Below are 12,375 nucleotides of genomic sequence, written 5' to 3'. Positions count from 1 at the left end.
TGCTGTAAAATAAAAAGTGTCTTACTGAGTGTATGATGCAGGAAAATCAGACCTTTCTTGGCTTCGTTTTCTTGTTAGGCTGCTCTACTTTAGCATATTTATGCACATACTCACCAGTTGCTCAGCAACCTCTCAGCAATCAATACTGTAATAGTCTTTCCTTCAGAATGTCAGCCCTTTCCTACCCGCCCACACCTCCCTTATGCCCCACTTGCTTCTAATGAACCCAGGACTTCCCATCATATAACAGTCACATGGGATCAGATATCAATTTATGATAAATCCCTCAACCAGGAGCTTTCAATGATCTACCACAAGCTTCACACTCCTCAAAAACTTAGTTCTCAACGTGTCCCTATTATTTATTTTGAGGAGAAGAAAACTTTGCAATAAACGAATTCAAACTGAATGGTTAGGCAGTCATTCTGGTGTGTGTGTTCTCTCAACCAGAAAGGTATTTGTGTCTAAGAGGACAGTCTTCAGAGAGCGATACCTAGATACCATATGTTTCACTCTTATGTGGATCTTGAGAAACTTAGCAGTAGACCATGGGGGAGGGGAAAGGGGAAAAAAAGTTAAAGAGAGGGAAGGAAGCAAACCATAAGAGACTCTTAAAAACAGAATACACTGAGGGTTGATGGGGGGTGGGAGGAGGGGAAAGTGGGTGATGGGCATTGAGGAGGGCACCTGTTGGGATGAGCACTGGGTGTTGTATGGAAACCAATTTGACAATAAATTTAATATTTAAAAATATAAATAAAAAATAAAAAAATAAAACCAGAGTTATGTAAACTTTATAAAAAAGAACACTTAAAATTAATGGAAAATGAAGCACCTCTGCCCCCTGCATACTAGAAGACCACTAGAGAAGGAAATAGACAATAAACATGGATGCAGTCAGATAGTCAAGGTGGGAAGGACTCAGGGACATGATGGGCTGGGTCAGAATAAAGCCTCTTATTTTTTCCTTTCAACCATGATTGGTAGAAAGAGTAACCTTACCAGTTCCTTTCTCTTACTTCTTTCCTTTCTCCTTCATAATGCCGTCATTAAAAGATTATTTGGGTGGGGGAGTGAAAAGGGTGCTGGAGAATGGAAGAGAAGGGATATGCTACCCGCATTTGAGAAAACACAGAATGAAGGGGTGATTTATGTGTTCTTAGATGTTTCTTCCTCTCTTTTCCTTCTAGTCTACTATATGCCATATAAATTGCATATTATATTAAATTGCAGTTATATTATAATGGAGTGTTTTTTGTATTGTTTGAACACATCTGGAGAGGCTCAATTTTTTATATTTATATCCTTAAAAATACATTTAACCCTCAATAAATACTAACATAAAGTAAAATATTTAATTTTTAGAAAGAAGAGAGTAGTACATTTAGCCACGTTCATTCATTTCTCACATACTCATTAAACATTCAAGAAGACGTGGGGGGGGGTGCACACATATGAGACACACTTTGTACTTCCAAAAATCTATTAATACATATCCATTATCAGAGACAGCAAGACTCTGAAAGTGAAGGAATTCCTGATGTTAACACTTTGGAATTAAATATATTAGTACTCCTTTTTCCTGATAACACCTTTAAATCTTCCAAAGAACTGGTAGCTATTCCACAAGCTTTTGTGTGGAAGGAAGTGAAACAAGTTTGTGTTCAGTTACATTTTGTTTGTTGAGGGACAAATACTTCTACTTGAGCTGAGAGATAAGAGCTGTGGCGAGAAAGAAATCTAACAGTTGACATTCTAGGAGATGGTTTTAGAAAGGTGTGGAAGGGCAGTATACCCTTTGCTCATATTCTTATCAAATGTGACAAGGGTGCCATCAATTTTATTTCAAAACCCAGGCCTTTAAGTTTGATTGTCAGTATTGTGATTTTAGGGAAGAACATTATGCTTAGTTACACTAAAGATTCAGTTTGTATTTTGTGGGTATTTATTCCTATCAGTGGTGTGTGTGTTTGGGCACATTAAAACAATTACCCCTAGGACCCACTGCTACACATAGTTGAGCCTTCCAAAATATTTGAAAAGGAATAAATGATGAGAACATCTGATTCTGCAACTTGAATCAACTAGGTAAAAACAAGAATTGGTCCTTTAAGAGAGAGAGAGTTTCTTTACGAGTCTTCCAACTGTCTGTTTAAAAAAGTTTTTTTCCCTAGTATGCTCTTTTAGTACTAATAATGAGATGTCTATTTTCTCACATTTTTATAGCAAAACTGTGATGATATTTACTATAACATTCAGACATTTATAATATATATGTTATAAATATATATTTATCATATATATGTTTTTGTATCTAGTTTTGTCATGGTGGACCTATAAGTACTCTCCATATACTTTCTAAAACTTTTGATATTTTCTATATTTCATTTAGATAAAGGTATTTATGGTTGCTTGGCATATGGGTTTATCAACATTTCAAACAATTCAGAATGTGAGGTTTTTATTTTGCATGTAAACAACTTGACATTAGTAAATATCTTGTTGAATATTTGTTTTATAATTATTAATTTACTCTCAGTAAGTGTGAATTTAGTAGATGTATCATCAGTTTCAGCTTAGACTCCAAATGTTTATTTAGTCACTTCACATATTAAATCAGTCTGATCACTTGTACCTGATAAATAGTAACAAACCCATTTGCAAAATTTAATGTTGATTTCCTTATTTAATGCTTAGAAACTTGAATAGAAATATATAACATAAATAGAAACATATTCATTAATCAATCAACTAAGAAAGATAAATTATATTTGAACTCTCAGTTCTATTTGTAAATTAATACACACCTAATTTATTTAATTAATTTGTGATCATAGAAAATCTGTGTCTAGAATTACTGGTTTCTTTTTAACTCTATCATGATCAATATCTTTTCACATTTTAACATCTCAGCAATCTGGATGCAGGTGACAGAGTTTTTGCATTGTTATGTCATAGTTTAATTGGTAGAATGTTTTTTACTTAGAGCTGCGTCTTATAATCAGGAATATCTTATTTTCATTTATTTAGCTATTTTTAGATCATAATCCTATGTAGTTTTAGCACAAATACAACATTTTAATTTAAGATTAAAACTATAATCTAGACCAACTCTTTAAAACTAAGTTACAAACTATTTTTTTCCAGGATTGTTTCACTTAAAATTCTCCTAGTCAGAAAGATCATTTTATATTAGGTAATAGTTAACCAAAGGTAGATCATTTATATTTCTTTTACAGTTTAAAGGCTACTTTCCATTTCAGTTTACCCATTTCTTCTCTCAGATGAATATTCATAGTACAAGCACATCCACTAATTTGTACTGTAAAATACTAAGCTTTAGGGATTTTATCAGACTGGAATTAATAATGTTTAAAATGCAAAATACCCAAATTATATTCCTGATTGCAATATGCTTCCTGAAAATTATAGCATGTCACAAAGCAGTGACTTTGTTTTGCTTCATTTACACATATTGCAATTAGTTTGCAAGAGTTGCCTCACTTATTAACATGTTTAAGTTTCATCCAAGTAATATTAAAGAAATGTAACATATAAATCAAATTACATATGCTAAAATTTATAGAATATCTAAATAATGGCTCAAATAGAATTGTTGCATTAGTTGTATTTAGATTTTATTTTGATGTTATTTTGTATATTTTTCCTTTTGCATGTTTTCATGTTAAATGTTTATTGCATTTTCCTTCATTATATATCGTAATGTCACAAAATTATTCATTTAGAATTATTTTGTTAGTTAAACTTTCATTCAAATGTTTCACCTGGAATACTAAAATTAATGGAACAGGATATATATTTTAATATAAAATAACATGCCAAACATAAATATCTAAAAGCTACTTCTTTTAATATGCAATTACCTTTAACATGTGCTTACGTAGTTGTGTACATATTGGGCCATCCACTCATATCTTTAGCAATACATTCTGCTCTTCAATTTTGTGGTGAGTTAGACAATAATTACGAGGCAAAATTGTTTTAAAAATCTGTAAGGCTAAAAATTTAATCATAAAGAAATTAAAATTGAATTACAGAAAGAGTTTTTGGTTACACTTTCTAAATGACACACTTATAAATGGCTTTATATGAATTATGTTTAGTCTCTTGAAGATGTTGTTGAAATAAGAAAGCCTTCAAAAACACAATTCTCATTATACTACATAATGTAATCCAAATTTAATATTGTAAGGATTCCTGTTAAATAAATTTACCAATTTACATGCGTAGCGTATGTCATTTTCCATTATCATAGTTCCAAATATGGCACATAGTTATGATTTAGGGAAGCATGCTTATATATGTAAACCATTTCATTTTATTTTTGTTATACTGAGAAATGTTTTATTAAAGAATATTAATAAAATATACCTTAGACCTGTGTTTCTGTTGTAAACATCTAATTTTTAAATATATCTCAAGAGATTTAATGACAGGATAATCTAATTGTGATAAACTACATCTTGTATACATAATTTAATTTCAAACGAAGAATGAATTTTCTGGATGTACATTTTATTTCTTAATTGGGGTTGTATGTTGTGTAACATATGCATTTAATATTGTGCTATCAAAGATCATGTTTACTCAATTGTGTAGCATATTTAAATTTTTAAAAAATAAAACAAAATATATTTTAACTTTGAGTTAGCTATATAATATATTTAATAACGGATTGTTGCTATACAGAATCCTAAGGCTTTTTCTAACATTGGCAATTACCTCATAAAACAGTTATGTATGCAAAAATGTTGAGTGTTTTTAAACTGTTAAATGGTAAATGGTGCATTTTGACAATTTAAAAATCTGTGTTTCACACACTGCCAATTTAAAGTGGTACTAAAACCAGTATTCTAAATTGGTCTACATTTTAGATAAAATGATTATATAATATATGATATAACTGTATGGTTATGGATGATTTTATTGCCTTATAGAGGAAACCGATGTTATTTCTTTATGGAGGTTATTCCATTTTATATATCAAACATATTTAACTACATTTAGATGCACTCTGTCTCCTGCTATTTTGACATATAACTATTCTTCACTCTACAGAAATTTGAACATTCTAAGTAAATCCATTTCATGTGAACATTGTATCTTTTAAGGTTTGGGAATTATGACACAATTCTTCAAGTAACTCATGCAAATAAATCTTCAGATTCCACACTTTTTCAAAATGATGTCTTTGAAAGTTAAAAACAAAATTATTATTCTTCCTCCCTTTAGAATTTCTCTTCATTCATTATACTGTTTGAATTATGACTTTGCCATGGTAACAATTATCATCATATTTCATTTGTGAAATTTATTCTCTTTATTGTTAATATTAGTTTAGAATTATTATTAAATGGATTCATTCATTTATTCTTTCTTTTGATGAATATTTCTTGAGCATCTACTGTGTACCAGGCACTGTTTTAGATATTAGGTAATTCAGCAATGAATAGAATATACAAAAATCTCAATCTTTAGGGAGCTTGCATTCTAGTATGAGGAAGAAAGAATATGAACACAAAATATACATAAAACATAGGTACTAGTTAGTAAAATATCTGGTTGAAGTATATATATCTGGTTGGACTATGGTTATTAAATAAATTGGTTTTTCAATGCTTTTTTCTAATATTCCACCAAGTTCTGCATTCAGGTTAAGAGGATAGTACTGAATCACTACCACCATTAGCCAGAAGTGGAGTTCTATTACTGAAGATTTTTAAGACGGGATGTTAGCAAATCCTGGGTCTAAAGGCTAACAAAGATCAGTTCTAACTCAAATTTTGTCAGGAACTGTATTTATCCTCTGGTGTCTTCAAGAAAATCAGTGTTGGGAACTGGTCTATAAGTCTTGAGGATTAGTTATAGAAGCAACTTAGATACATTGTTAAGAATTATCCCAGAGTTATTGACCCAAACACATGAGATTATTTGGGATCAATTGTAATAACTTCAATGATAGAATATAATAGCTCCTCAGTTTACTCCTTGGAATAAGGTCAGAACATTGAGATTTGAGATAGAGTACATACACATTCTAATATTTTTCATGCTTTTAGATTGCATTTTGCAGCAAATGTTTACAATTAAATAGTTTCCTCTTTAAACTAAAACTGAAAGCTGGGAAATTATGATACAGTTATGAAAAGTTTTAAAGTGTTAGTTTTTTATCCACCCTGATTTTCTACTTCCTTTCTAAAGTAGAAGATACAGTTAAACTCCCTAGGTGAATAATATGATCAGGTCATTGTTTTTATAGTAAGCACATGGGCCCTTCAAGTGTCTGATTTATCATGAGGTTAATTACTAAATGTTAGTATTGTAAACGTAGTTATTGCTTAATTGTGTGATTAAAGAAAAATCTTACTAAATATTAGCTTAGTAGATGTTACTGGTCAATTTGCATAACCAACATGAATTTAGGGAGATTGTAATCTTCACAATATAACTTGGATAAATATTCAGTAGCAGCTTCTTTCTGACTGATGCTTTAGAATATATTAAAGGTCTTTAAAATTATCTGATAATTGCCATACCTCATTTACCCTTGGCTCCCTGAAAATACAACCATCATTTGAGTTTCCAAACCAAATTAAACCAAGCTTCAATTTTAATGACAATGTAGGCTGGCAGAACCTGTAGCAGACATGTTTCCCTTTGCTGCTTATGAATGAGAGGACCCCCGTGTTTGACGTCCTTTTTTGGCTGAAAGCAGAAATCAGAATTACTAATCTTACCACTCACCTGCCTATAACACAAGAGGGAAAAAAGAAAAGAAAAAGAAGGCAGAGCATACTCAAATGACATTATGGGATAAAGCTATTTTCCTCTTGAAGAATGGTTCAACTATTCCTATGTATTTTTGTCTACAATATATAATTATACACTGTGGACAGAAGTTTGAGATGCAGTTTATGGAGAAGGCAAGGATATGAAAATATACCACTCATTGGCTTTAAAAAATACTCAGAAGTTTTCTAACCAGGACCTGACGATTATTCCTAATTAGTAGCTGTACTTCCAACACTCAGTATTTTTTTCTTGTTAAGCATTTTAGATGTCAAGAGCCTTTTAAATATATCTTCAGTTTCATACTTCTATTATAAGAAAGACAAACTACTTTCTTTCATTATGTAAGAATTATGTACTACCACAGACAATCTTTTAAAGAGGTTTAAGCGAGAGAAAAAGAAAACCCTAATTCGGCTCCTTTAAAAATCTATTTTTAAATTACAGTGAAACCTTAATAAAGTTAAGAATGTAGAGAAATATATACTGTGAAACACTTACGAGATATTTGGGAATTCTTAACCATTTATTAAAGCTACTTTTGTGTGCGTAAAAGTTCCATGCTATTAGTTAATTCTCAATCATTTCTAAATATAGTGATTAATTTTAATTAACTGAGAATTGGTTAATCTCAAATTTTACTTTAAAATAGTGAAGTATATTACCCAGCTTCCAAAAACAACCCACCGGAGCCTAATGCATATATAGCTCACGGCGTTGAATATTTTATCATGTTGGCTGCTTTCTGGCAAGTGAGGTTAAGATAGACATCTGCATAGAATAGTTATTCAGGGTTTTATTTTTTTTTAATCATTTTGTTTTAATTTTGGCTTTGATTTTAAATTCTCCTTCACTTGCTTATCTTAAAATAGAAATTTTTGATGTTTTTCCCAGAAATTATGAACAGATATGGCACAGACTCTTCAAAGCATACTTTTGAGAAAAGTGTGGTTACACGGTTACCCATTCTGTCAAAATTGGTCACTTGCCAGGCATTTGTTGCTAACACTCATCTGTAGGTAAAGAACAAAGATTGGTTCGGGACTCCATGAAGGGTTTACTATTTCACCTTTCCTCCCCTAATGTGTCACAGTGAAAATGTGGTATATTTGTGTGTGGTACCTATTCAGAGGTTGATTGATACGAAGCAATCATTGGATCTGGTTACTTCACATTTTAGGGGCGTGTTTGTGTTTTGCCTCTTCGTGTTGGTTATCCTTAAGGTAATAGAAGGGAATATAATTTATTAAACTTATCAGAAAAAAAATAAACACAATTTAAAAGAAAAAGTTAGCATCTAGTGCTACTGTGTCCCACAGGTTCTTCTACATTGACCCACACTACCTCCACTGGTGAGTTAGAGGAGCATAACAGGACTACCACTGGTGCTATTGCTGTTGCTAGCACACCTGCAGATGTTACTGTATCCAGTGTTACAGCTGTCACCATCCATAGACTTTCTGAGGAACAGCGAGTGCAAGTTTCGAGTCTCAGAAATTCAGGTCTGGACCCCAACACATCCAAGGACGGGCTCTCTCCTCATCAAGCAGATACACAAAGTACAAGGAGAAGACCACGAAATGCTGAACAGATAGAAAGAACTAAAGAGCTTGCAGTTGTTACTCATAGAGGTATTGGATGTTATTTTACTTGTGCCCGTTTAGTTACAGCCAAAGCTATGTTTTGGTAACGATTCGAATTGGAGAATGAGCTGAAAGAGAGCCAAGATGTAGGAAGCCAAAGGAAAAAGCGTAGCTGCAAAATATAGATCGTTATAGCCAAACCCTGAATGATTTGAAAACACAGAAATTAAAAAATACAAATCAGAGGGAAATGCAAATACTGGGCGGGGGTGGGGGTAAATGTAGAAAGGAAAGAATGCATAAAAAGGATAATAAAAACGAGTACTAAATATCTATTGCATATTATGTGCCAGGTATGATGTTGAGATTACTTGAAAATAAAGTAGCCAGTTTCTATCAATAAGTGTACATATTTACACATTGATGATTTGTCCTATGTCGTAATTTTCAGCATTTGCATGAAATCTTAATGTTACGCAGATGCTAATTAACACTTAAGACAATAGATAATTTGGGCAAAATGGAAACATTCTGTCTGGTGATTATTTTATATAGCTGGCTCTTTTATTTCTAAAGTAACTATAGCCTGATCTATATGATTGTATTGAGATTTCTCATTTTGAAAAGGTAACAGCTATTCATTGAGATTATGGCTCTATATTTAAATATCCTTTTGCTTTCTAATCTTTTGTGGAAAAAAATTGCCACAAAGCCAAATCATATATTGGTAATTTTCTAGTTGATTAATATAAGCCTACCTTTTACAAAATTATGAAGCATAGCAAGCATATTTTTCTGTTTATTGGTAGCAAGTTTCACCGAGCAGTTTGTGGAAAAAAAATCAATGTAGTGTCAAAAAGTAAAGGGATTTCATTTATATCAATATATGCATCAGTGGAAATATTAATTAATTGAACATGTTTCAAGTACAAAATACCTACTCCAACTCTATTTCCAACTCATCGTCATATATTCTCCAAGCTGGTTATGGTTGATGTAGTGTGGTTAGGCATGGTTTATACAGAACATGATATAAGTAATGGAAAGCATTCTGTGCTTAATATACACTAAGAACAAAAATCAAGACATCTTATATAGCTGATTGAAAATCATATGGAAATATTTCAAAAGCTCATTTCCATCAAAATTCATACTGAATGTACTTTTATTCTCCTTAATAAGCATCATAAACTGAATTCTTAACACGTAGTAGTCTCCTGTAAAGTATTAAATCAGTATCACCTTGCTTCTCGATTCACTTCCTTACCATGAGTATTTCCCCAGTGAAGAATGTAAGAGTCATGATAAAATTGATAATTTGTTATATCAAATAGATACTTTTTCTTAGTAGCAGGAAATAAAAAAGTGTAAATATTATTAAAATATTAAGGTAAAAACCCTTCCATTTAGTTTTTTCACTCTCTGTGGAAAATTTCACGAGCTAGAATTGACAAACTACTCTGATCATTTTACCACCTATTGAATGAAAGATGGGTAATTCTCAAGCATAAGTTTGTTATATAAATCAACTAATTAACAAATACTACTTTAGCCAAAGTTGCCATCAAGTGATGCGAGAAGCTCAGGTTACAAATTAGTATTTTAGAGAACTAGGAAAAATAATTCAGATTGAAATGAGAATAAAGAGTAGTCAGTTATTAAATTCAATAAAGTGATTTGAAAATTACTCAATCTAAACTTCTGAGCTACATTCAAGTACATTTTAATTAAGCATATTACTTCCTTGGTAAATTCCAAATCAGTGCTCAAATTCTCTTTTAGACAATAATTATTTTAGAGCTAATACATGTTTCATCCTTCCCCATATTCTTTCTGAAATAGTGTTTCTGTAGGTAGTAGCCATTGAGTAGTGCCATCTACTTTGGAATTAAATATTCGTCAGTTATTTTTGTTTAAATCATGTGTATGGAAAACATTCTGAGTGTTACGCTTATCATTTATTTCAGTGACTTAAATTATTATATGTTTATCAAATCTCTATTTTAATTAGAATTAGTCCTTCTGACTCCTCCTCAATAATCTAGTGTTTTAGTGATTTCAGATAGCTAGTTATATTTGAGACTCAAGCTTTTTAACATTTTGGTTTAAAAAATGTAAATGTTAGAAATAAAAGAGAACTATCACCCTATGCCTGTCGATATTTTTGAAAACCCTCAATATTTAGCTACTTTACAGATGTAAAATAGACTTCAAAAACCTAGCTCTTAGCAGGGCCAAATTTCCAGATTTGAATTGGCTAACAGCAAAGCAGTATTCTTTTTAGATAGATAGATAGATAGATAGATAGATAGATAGATAGATAGATAGATAGAAAGAATGCTAACAAGGAGGAGAGGGGCAGAGGAAGAGAGAGAGACTCTTAAGCAGGCTCCACCCTCAACACAGAGCCCGCAGGGCTCAGTCTCATAACCGTGAGATAATGACCTGAGCTGAAATCAAGAGTCAGACGTTCAACCAACTGTGCCTCCCAGGTGCCCCAAAGCATTATTCTTTCATTAAAAATAATTCCGCCTCACCAGACATGCCTGGAATGCCTACTGAGTACCATGCTCTGTTCTAGGAAGGAAAGATAAATAATCTATGACCCTTTCCTTCAAGAGACTGGCATAGAGTGGAAGATACAGAGAAACCCATGAGGTAGTAGAAGGAAAGTTTTGTAAAGCTCATAGCGATTCAAGTACTCGAGTAGTTATGGGGTTTATGCAGACAGTGAGTCATTTCGTTGACATTTTAAATGAGTCTGTAAACATAATGCAAAACTAAATCCTTAATTTTTCTAGATATGTTAGAGAAAACAAGTTAGGTTTCATTCTTCTATTCCATTCTCTGCAGTGTAGTCAGAATTACCTTTTAAAACCTGCTCAACAACCTTAGTAATAAAACCAAGGTTTGGTGGTGTCCTACAGAAAATTCCATGGTCTGGCTTTTGTCTCTATCTCCATATCCATCCTGTGTGACTCTCACAGTTACTCTTTTTTTTTTTTTTTTTTAGCCAAACAGAAATTCTGTTAGTGTCAAACACACCATGTTCTTTTCTACTTGAAGCCACTTTGATGAACCATTCCTTTCATTCTTGCAACCAGATCATTCTAATTCCCTTTAGAAATTTTAACTTAAATTTTCACCTCCAGGAAAGTTAGTTTTTTTTTTTTTTTTTCTGTTATAACTCAGCATTGTACTCTGTACTTTTCTTGTGTTTGTAATCACCAGCCCTATGACTTGTCCTGTAAAATTTACCTCTGTGAAGTAAGGAGTGAGTGGGTCTGGTTCATGCTAAATTCCCAGTGCCTAGAGCAGCTTCTGAACCATAGATGAATTTAAATACTATTTGCTAAATTAATGACTAAGATCGGACCAGCTAAAGCATTTGCCTAAATTTCTTAGAAAACTTAAAACTGTGTTTTACAATATATTCATATATCTATACATTTTAGTATTAAAATAAAGATAACTACTTCATTTTGTCATAGTTCTAAAAATACTAGTGTTTTTAATTCCTAAAAGCCAATGATATTCTCATGAATTCAAACAATAAATTGCTTTTATACCACTTCAAATTTCACAACATGAAACTAGATATAAATGCCTTGTTTATAGACCTTATCCAATTATAAAAACAAAGGAATTTTACAGTTAAACACAAGAAAGCTATAAAGTCAACAAATATCACATGAATAAATGTTAATGTTATACCATGGATATTATTTTGCTGAAAGTTATTACCATTTAAATCCTATATATGATAGCTTGTGATGGCATAGGTTCCTTTGAGGTATACAGTCCATACTAGTTTATGCTGTATGATAATTTAATATTTTTCATAATTTTTCTTTATTCACAATTACATTTTCATTTTATGTCTTCTTAAAAATGTTTATTGACTTATTTTGAGAGAGAGAGAGAGAGAGAGCACTGGAGGAGGTGAGGGGGGAGAGAGAGAGAGAGAGAGAGAGAGAGAGAG

At 31.8% G+C, this 12,375-nt stretch overlaps 1 protein-coding gene across 3 annotated transcripts in view; it reads left to right on the top strand.

Moving 5' to 3' along the window:
• CSMD3 (CUB and Sushi multiple domains 3) overlaps window positions 1-12,375 on the top strand; it is a 1,242,212-nt gene that overhangs the window by 500,273 nt on the left and 729,564 nt on the right. Inside the window, exon 7 of one of the 3 annotated variants that reach the window (XM_042973239.1) lies at window positions 8,130-8,441. The exons of the other annotated variants lie outside the window; for them this stretch is intronic. Within the exon in view, the coding sequence (XP_042829173.1) occupies window positions 8,130-8,441 (312 nt within the window). The remainder of the gene's footprint in view (window positions 1-8,129; window positions 8,442-12,375) is intronic. 3 annotated transcript variants of the gene reach the window in all.

Source organism: Panthera tigris, chromosome F2 (genome assembly GCF_018350195.1).
Source record: "Panthera tigris isolate Pti1 chromosome F2, P.tigris_Pti1_mat1.1, whole genome shotgun sequence".
Classification (NCBI taxonomy): domain Eukaryota; kingdom Metazoa; phylum Chordata; class Mammalia; order Carnivora; family Felidae; genus Panthera; species Panthera tigris.
Note: the sequence above shows the minus strand (reverse complement) of the source record. Positions and strands in the feature narration are given on the sequence as shown.